The 8,951-nt window shown below is 34.7% G+C and overlaps 1 protein-coding gene across 1 annotated transcript; it reads left to right on the top strand.

The window, feature by feature from the left end:
* The first annotated feature begins 969 nt into the window (after nucleotides 1-969).
* On the top strand, nucleotides 970-3,530 carry LOC111396757. Its single transcript, XM_023023258.1, has 4 exons — nucleotides 970-1,263; nucleotides 1,705-1,817; nucleotides 2,034-3,141; nucleotides 3,221-3,530. Exons 1-4 carry the CDS (start codon nucleotides 1,177-1,179, stop codon nucleotides 3,299-3,301), a joined length of 1,389 nt encoding a protein of 462 aa, XP_022879026.1. The 5' UTR covers nucleotides 970-1,176; the 3' UTR covers nucleotides 3,302-3,530.
* Nucleotides 3,531-8,951: the final 5,421 nt, after the last annotated feature.

Raw genomic sequence — 8,951 nt, 5'->3', positions numbered from 1 at the left:
GGGGTTTTTTTTTTTTTTTTTTTTTTGAAGCTACGATTTTATTTTATTTTTTGAGTGAAAATTTGAAGCAATAATTAGGATTCATTCTTTTACGGTATTGTTTATTTCAATAAATATTGAAACTAAGAGATTTTTAATTATTGTGATCCAAATTGTCATTTTTTGAAATCTATGAATTATGGATCAAAAATTGATTCTTGACATTTATACGCAAATCAACAAATCTTGATTAAGTATTCGATATTCTAGTAAAAAAAATGAATAAATATTTAGCCACTGTTCGATGGTCATTATTAAAAAAAAAATAAAATGATGTTCAAATAGTAATTTTTAGAGAATGTGTGGTTAAAAAGTATGATTTTTTTGAATTTATGTACAAAATATTTTATTACTTAAATGTGTAGTTGAAATTGAATAGAAGAATTAAAGGGGTTGTGTTACATGTATATAATGATTTACATAATGTGGTGATATATATTTGAGTTAGTATTTCTTCAATCAAATAAAAAAAGAAAATTTTCTTACTTTCTTTTTGACACTCCATCTATATGTAAATCATTATATAATTTCATTACGTGAATTATATTTAGGGGAAGTGTTATACATACATAAGGATGTACACCCGAGGTTACACCCCCTTACATGGAGGGGTCGCAAACATTAATCTGAGGAGGATGAGAGTGTATTTTTGGATGTGGTTGTGCTTTATGTACATAATTTACGAACATCAACACCGAATGTGCATAAATTATGTACACCAAAACTTTTGCTTTTGGACTTACAAGTAGCATTTTCCTATTTTTAATAGTAAACATTGGAGAGATTCTTTGAAGATGGCCCACGGAGGATCTGAAGTGCTTAATGATTTATAATGGCATTTTGGACATGATTAGTGAAATAAAAAAAATTTAAATTGAAAGACTAACGGTCATTTCCTCTGTCCAACACACACAAACCCTAACCCACCGTAGGCCCACCAATTTTCGACCGTTTGTTTGCCTTTTCCCTTTCTCCCTTAACGATCCTCTCTCTCTCCACTCTCTCTGCCAGGCAAAAACACCAATCATGAAGATCCTTCAACGTTAAACTCCTTCAAATCATCTTAAACTAAAGAAAAGTTCAATCTTTGAACCCAAGAAAAAAATAAAGTTTTTGGTGGTTCTTGAATAGCACTTAATGGGTTGTTTTCTTGGGTGCTTTGGTGGTGCAAAGAATTCCAAACGCCGCAAACAGAGGATTAATCGGGGCAGCCCTAGAAATCAAGTTAGACCATTTTCTTAGCTTAACCAGAATTTAAGTTCTCGTTTCTTGTTTCTTCCCTTTTGTGTAAAATTGTGAGAGGAATTATGGAATTCTTGATTGTTTATCGATTTTCTCCGTCTTTTTGATCTGTTAAAATCAATCAAGTGGGTATTAAGTTGTGGGTTTCGTTGTTCAAGTATCTGAATGTAAACATTGATTCTTCTTTCTTGATGGAGCTTTAAATTTTGTTTATTGACCAAATTTTGAAACCCATTTTCTATTTTCCCCGCAGTTGGCTTGCTGTACCAAAATTCAGTGAAATAGCATAAAGCAGTTCTTGATTTGTTCTCTCTCTCGCAGTTTTAAGCTTTGAGAACATATTATTAATATAACTGTATTTTGATTTTCTGTTTGGATTTGGGGTTTTCTGAATTTAATCAAATTGCTAAAATATTGTTACAGAGAGACGGGGTTCGGAATGTTCAGCAGCAGCAGGGTGTAATATATGCAGAACAGAGCATTACGGAAATTCCCTGTAAGGAAATACCCACGACTAACTCGGTTTCAGAGTTGCGGTTAGTCATATCATTCTCTTTAAACTCTTCAATTGAATTGCCTTTATTCAATTCTTTTCAGTATTGAGAAATTTTGTCTGATTTTCTGTATTATTAGCTTCTCCATTACTGCGAATATTTGCAGGTGAAGAATTGATTTAGAGAAGTATCCATTGCTTTTTATTATTATTATTAGCTTCTTCCACTAGATTAAACTAGATTGACTTGGTGGTGCAGAGATAAGCCTGAGGGAGAGGAGCAATTGATCCCAAGCCCAAGAAAAAGAGTTACATTTGATACAAATGTCACAACATACACCCATGTTTCCATCTATGAAAGCACTGATTCTCTACCGGAGAACAATAGATCCATTGAGAAAGAGGAGGAAGATTTAGAAAGGTCTCGGCCACCCCAATCGCATTCACTCTCTGAAAATGACAGTTCTGTGGCATCCAGCGTGGGATTGTATCCTCAGAATCATAGGTACCATAATGTTATGGAGGGTAACAATGAAACTGAGGAGTATGGTGACAGTGACTTGGATAATATAGAAGAGATGGACGATGAAGGTGATTCTGATTACTACAATGAAGATGATGGAATTGTTTGCCAAGAAGTATGGTCAGAGTCAGTTTTAACTGCATCTATGGAGTCAAGGACAGAAGATCTTTCAGCTCTAGTTATCAACGAGGAAGTAGCGAGTCCTTTGATAAGGATTGGACAGCCCGAGAGGGAAATGGAGGAGTCTGGACCAAAAACAATTTCTAGAGATAGAAGTGACTATGTCAATTCCGTGCTGAACCCTGTTGAGAACACTACTCAGTGGAAAGCTGTGAAGTCGAAAGGGATGCAGCCTTTGAAGCCACAGAAGGAGAACTTGGTTGCTGACCTTGACGCACCCCACATTTCTTTCAGTAGTTTTGAACCGACTTTCAAGCAATCTTCACATAGTTTGAAGCCAAAATTGGGTCAGTTGAAGAATGCAAACAATGAGATTGCCGTTGATTCTAGTCTTTCGAGCTGGTTGGTTTCGCCTGATATCACTCCTGCAAAGAAGAATAGTTATAGTGATCTTGAGACCACTACGCCCGAAAAGAACATACCAGTAGGGTCGACTTCACCGAGGAGCTATGATGATCGACCTATTCTAGGTGCATTGACAGTCGAGGAGCTGAAACAGATGTCAGCATCTTCCTCCCCGAGGAAGTCTCCTCGTCGAAACCCTGATGAGATGCCTATTATAGGTACAGTCGGGACCTATTGGAATAATTCGGGTTCAGCCAAGCATTCTGACTCAGTCTCTTCTTACAAAGGCATACCGAATACAACCAGCAAGTACAGAGAGGTATTCTTGAAGTGAGAATTTGTCAATTAATTTCACATTGATAATGTTTTGTTCTAAGTATTTGCCATCAATTGTGTAGGACAAGAGAGTGAATTGGCATTCAACTCCATTCGAGGCGAGACTGGAGAGAGCTCTCAACCAAGGTGCTGCAGAAGCCTAATATACCCAATTTCATTCTACAGAAGAAAGATGAATTGAGATTTTTTTTAATTCTTTTCCAGTGCCCGTCCTTGGATTCTTTTTAGTTTGTGAATTAAAGCATTTGTTTATTGTACTTCTCATACCTTTTTTATTGTTTGTGAATTTTGATATGGTTTATATGCAATTTTTTGTTTATTGTAATAATTTAATCAAACTCCGTTTTAATTGTCGATGGAATTGATTGATCACTTATTTATGTTTTCTTATTTCTCTCAAGAAATTGCCGTTCCACTGTCATGTTTGAAGTAGAACTTGTTGACATAATCTAAGAATCCTTCATTCCCAATTACTGAGGCTCATAATTCCAGCACCTAAGGAATTGTAAGTTTTGTAAATTCTAGGATGTAGAATTGGATGTAAACATCAAAGATGAAATCCAAATTTAATTTATATTTAAAATTAGCAAATTACTTGAAAAGAATATTTTTGTACTAGTCCAACAAATTGTAAGTCAGTGACATGGATATCATGATCGCATTAAATACATCACTACATCTATATAAATATTCGCTACAGTTTATTCTTTAATACGAAGTAGCTTTCATTGACTTAGTCTTCTATTAGGTTGTTTTCAACTATCAACTTCAAGAATTTTCTTTTATTTGTATATTCGTGGAATTGGATTCCAAATATGGCATTAATATAAACCACAAAAGGGCTAAATATTATCATGTATTGTTTTGGTTCTTCGAAAACTTTGATATCCTTTTTTGTTAGAAATGGATTCTTTGCAATCAAGTAGCTTTCCCTTTCATATATTGTTATTTTTCATAATGTCTTCTCTTAATATTTAGAATGACTTAGTCTTCTATTATGTCTTTTACAACTATTAACTTCAAGAAGTTTCTCTCATTTGTATCTTCATGGAACTGATTTCCATAGAAGGCTAATATCAACAACAAAAAGGGCAAAACATTAACAAGACCGTATTCTTTCTGTACTTTTAAAATTTTGATATCCTCTTTTGTTTCAATGTGATTCACCTAACAATTAACACCTTTTAAATTTATCTCGACTGACTTGAGCATCATAATATCTTAATACACATGCCAAATACAACTTCAAACACAGTATATGTTGAGTTTAAAACGCCAAAAGAAATTATTTTTTATTAGTAAAAATATTTTTACAAACCAAGCAAGCAACTCTCACAATATTTATATTAAATGAAGCACTAATTATATCTTTCTCTCTCTCTATCCACTCGATTAATCTCTCTTATACACACCACTCATATATGTGCGCCTCTCTCTATCTCTTCTTATTACACACACACACACACACACACACACACACACACATATTCATTACATAGGCACCTTCAAGGTGGTGTTGCATCTTCAATTCTCCTCTTTAGCATCGACTCTTTTCATTTTAACTCTTTCTTTTTAGTCTCGTCCAACTTTACTTGAAACTTGACCAATTTCGAATCGATCGATCGTTTATACAATGCATTGGCGACTTCAAATACATCTGACTCTTCCATGCTTTCCCCTATATCGATTTTTAGACTAGGATACTTGGTATTTGATTTCTTACATTCACCCAACTTCCTTATTTGTGATTGTGAATTCGCATGTACCTCAACATCTTGTTTTTGACTTGGCTTAATATCATTTGGTGTTGTTTGATGCATATCCATCTGCAAGATTTATGTATTGCACTAATAGACTTCTTCTCGCCACTTGATCCTTGTGTATCTTTTGTTTTCCCATAGCTTTGTTTATACTTCTGTGATCTCTTCTTGTAATTTGTCTTTCGTTTTCTGTAACCATAGTAGCTCTACTCTCTTCAGTATCTGATCTACGCTCTGTGGTATCTTTGAAAGACCAATCATCTTTTCCCAAGTCATTGATCCAATCATCTTCACAAGGACGACCACTATTAATGCTGATTCATCCTTTAACCTTGAATAAAATTAGCATGATAGCTATTTTAAATGTAAACCTTCTTTTCCCTAATCTACGAATTCTTGACATGTCCCATAATGATTTCGCTGGAGTTATCCAAGTTGAATTTTTAGAAAATTTCAAAGCCGTGATCAATGTGATTGAAAATGAAATTGGAGTTCCTAAACTTTTGACTATTTTTCTGAAGGGGTTCAAGTATGAGCTAGCGAGTATTCGAAGCGCCTATACAAGCATCGATCTATCAAACAACAAATTTCAAGGAGATATTCCAAATTCTACAGGAAAGATCAAGGGCCTACAAACTCTCAACTTATCTAATAATAGCTTCACAGGTCATATCCCATCATTAGAAAATTTGACTTCACTAGAATCATTTGACTTTCACTCAAAGCAATTGGTTAGAGATATTCCTTAGCAATTGATAAAGTTGACATCTCTTTCATTCCTTAACATTTCATGCAATCATCTTTTTGGTCCCATACCTGAGCAAGGCTAACTTCTTACGTTTGATAAAAAGTTCGTACATTAGCAACCCAGAATTATGTGGATTGTCATGGACAAAGGTGTGCAGAAATGACGAACCACAACCAAAATTTCTAGTATCAAAGATGTAGAAAAATGATGATTTTAGTATCTTAGATGGATTCACCTGGCGTGTTGTCCTCCTGGGTTAAAATTTGGAAGGTTATTTGGATTGATTATAGGATATTTTGTTTTTTAAATATGAAAAATCTAAATGGTTGATAAGATTTGTTTATCAAGTTTACAAAATAAAAATGGTTGAAGATGGAGGTAGATGGTTCGTAGTTATTAGTTGAAGGAGAAATGAACTCAATGTTAAGTCTTCCTAAGATATGCATACAAGCAATATTTATTTGCTAGTGCAATAAAAAGAGAAGAAAAAAAACCGTATTGTCACCCTTCTGACATAGCAAAACCTTCATTTTCCTTCTCCGTTGTCATTTTTTTTAACTGTAGTTGAACATTGTTACCGAAGAGTACATAAGCATATTTTTCTAATTATGTCCAAATTATTTTTGTGTACAGATCCAATTTAACGAGGAGATATTGCATTTAATAGTCAATTTTTCTTCACCATATTCAAGGAAACCAATTTATCTGAATGAAACATCTCGTTCTCACGCTTGGAGCTTCCCAAGCCATCTTCTTCTTTCCCTCAGTATCCCACCAAAGCTGCAAAATCAAAAACCTAATCTCTCGGCAAATCAAACCCAGGCATCATCATGTCATATATGTAGGGATTGCTTACAAAATAGCCTTAAATTAAAAATTTTCAGCCAAAACAAATTCTGGCCCACCCGTTGATTGTCTTCCATTGCCATTCCTTTATTGTGAAAAATGTAAGGTGATCATTCTAGCCCGCAGTAGCTAGTATCCCCAAAAATACATCATGTTGTACGTTGGGGAGACCAAGGCGCAGTTGGACAAGGACCAACACAGGTGGCTTTGAAATCTGACTTCAATGTTGCCACAAGAAGATGATGATTTCATTATTTAAGATGGATTGATCCGGCAAATTGTTTGCAAAGGGTTGGACGTGACATGTTATTTGATTTGATTGGAGGATATTTGATCTTTCAATATGAAAAACTAAATGGTTAGCCAATTCTCTCAGTATTTAAGGATAAGAAAATTTCTCCAAGAAAATACAATTTCGTGTATATAGTGAAAATTTGCATAAATAGACTTTAGATTTTCTCCAAGAAAATAAAGAGCCAACACAGGTGGCTTTGAAATCTGATGCCAATGTTGCCACAAGAAGACAATGATTTCATTATTTAAGATGAATTGACCAGGCAAATTGTTTGCCTGGGATTGTGAAATGTTTTCTGATTTGATTGGAAGATATTTGTTCTTTAAATATGAAAGTCATAAACGATTCGCTAATTCTCACATGTATTGTGATAAGTGTATTTATTACACTTATCTCAGTCATTAAATTAGAGCAATTATTGTTATTTTAAATAAATTGAGACTTAATTTTGTATATATTTTGTTTGTTAGGTGTATGTCGATGAAAAACGATGAAAGTGAACAAAATGAATGAAAAATTGACCAAAAGGGACTGAATCCAAAATTTGATGACTAAATTGTAAAGCGCTAATAGTTGATTCGGACCCAATATCAATGATTGAAAAAGGTATGGAGTCAATTAGATGGAAATGAAACCTAAGGGACCAAGGAGACATCAAAAAGAGCTAAAATGCATGAAGGCCGAAGTTGAGGGACCAAAATGAAACAAAAGATTTTTTTTAATGGCGCACACGCACAAACATTTTTCCGCGCGCGTAGGACCTTATTTTGCTCTTACTAGAGCAATGTTACTAAGCGGTGCTTAAACCTTTTTGAAAGAACTGTAGAAAATCAATCCATGTGGCCATTAGATAAGGAAGTGCCAAGGAAGACGGTAGAAGCACACAATATTGACATAACTACATCTTAGTAGCCCAAATGAAAGCATAGCAAAGAAATAGACAACCTTACCCGGAATGTGAACATGGTGCACCAATCAAAACCGATTTGTGACTGGTGCGGGGCAGATCATATTACAAAAAGATGTCATTTAGCCTCTACACATATAATCCAGCCAGAGGAGGGTTAAACCCTTACTCTAACACATATAATCCAGGATGGAGGAATCATCCAAATTTCTCATGTGCTAATAATTAAGGCCAAGGAGGAGATTTTCAAACTAAACCACTAGGATACCAACAACAACAGCAGCAGCTAAGAAAGCGATCAGTTGAAGATTTATTGGGCACCACATGGCCAAGACTGAAACTATTCTCCAAAACCAAAATGCTATAATTAAAAATTTAGAAACTCAGATGGGTCAAATGACAGCTGCATTAGCAAGCAGAACACAAGGTACTCTGCCTGGTGACACAGAAATGAACCCAAAGGAACAAGTATTAGCAGTTAAAGCTGTAAATTATGCAATTATTGAGGCACCATCAATCAAGCCTACAAACCCTATTCAAACTTATGTTGCCACCTATTCCATTTCCTCAAAGACTTCAAAGACATCCTAAAAAGGACTAAGACCAGGCAATCACAACGAAAAGTGGATCTAAGCTGCCATAATTCACAATTAAGAACCGGGTACCTACCACGGGCGAGGAACAAGTGGTTCCGTTTGAAGACTTGGCAAAGATTAATCAAGAAAAATAGTTAGACATTCCATAGGTTAAGGAAACCATTTATCTCAGTAAATACACACCTCTAGTCGCATTCCCTCAAAGGTTGCAAAACAATAAGTTTGAAAAGTAATTTAAAAACCTCTTATTTACCCCCAGACAGCTTCACTTCAACATTCCTATCATTGACTCCATTATACAAATTTCAAATTATACTAAGTTTTTTGAGGAGATATTGACCAAGAAGAGAAAACTGACAGAAGATGAAATATTTGCATTAACTGATAAAGTGCAGCGCAATCATAAAGAAGATGCTTCCTCCTAAAATAAAAGATCCAGGGAGTTTCCTTGCCCTATCGAAAATTCACATAATTTAAATGCTTTAATTGATTTTGGAGCAAGTATTAATTTGATGCAACTATTTATTTACAGGAAAATAGGAATAAATGATCCAAAAGCAACATCAATAGTCCTACAACTAGCTGACGAGACACTAAGCATCCTTATAGAGTGGTAGATGTTACGCTTATAAAAGTTGGAG

The sequence above is a fragment of the Olea europaea genome, chromosome 7 (genome assembly GCF_002742605.1).
Source record: "Olea europaea var. sylvestris chromosome 7, O_europaea_v1, whole genome shotgun sequence".
NCBI classification, from domain to species: domain Eukaryota; kingdom Viridiplantae; phylum Streptophyta; class Magnoliopsida; order Lamiales; family Oleaceae; genus Olea; species Olea europaea.
This window is presented reverse-complemented; position numbering and strand designations above follow the sequence as displayed.

Bases quoted from the DNA above. Each gene is read 5' to 3' on its own strand.
- LOC111396757 (XM_023023258.1), top strand. From the start codon at position 1,177: ATGGGTTGTTTTCTTGGGTGCTTTGGTGGTGCAAAGAATTCCAAACGC. The intron at 1,818-2,033 runs GTTAGTCATATC...TTGGTGGTGCAG, and splicing joins AACTCGGTTTCAGAGTTGCG to AGATAAGCCTGAGGGAGAGG. The intron at 3,142-3,220 runs GTATTCTTGAAG...TCAATTGTGTAG, and splicing joins CAACCAGCAAGTACAGAGAG to GACAAGAGAGTGAATTGGCA.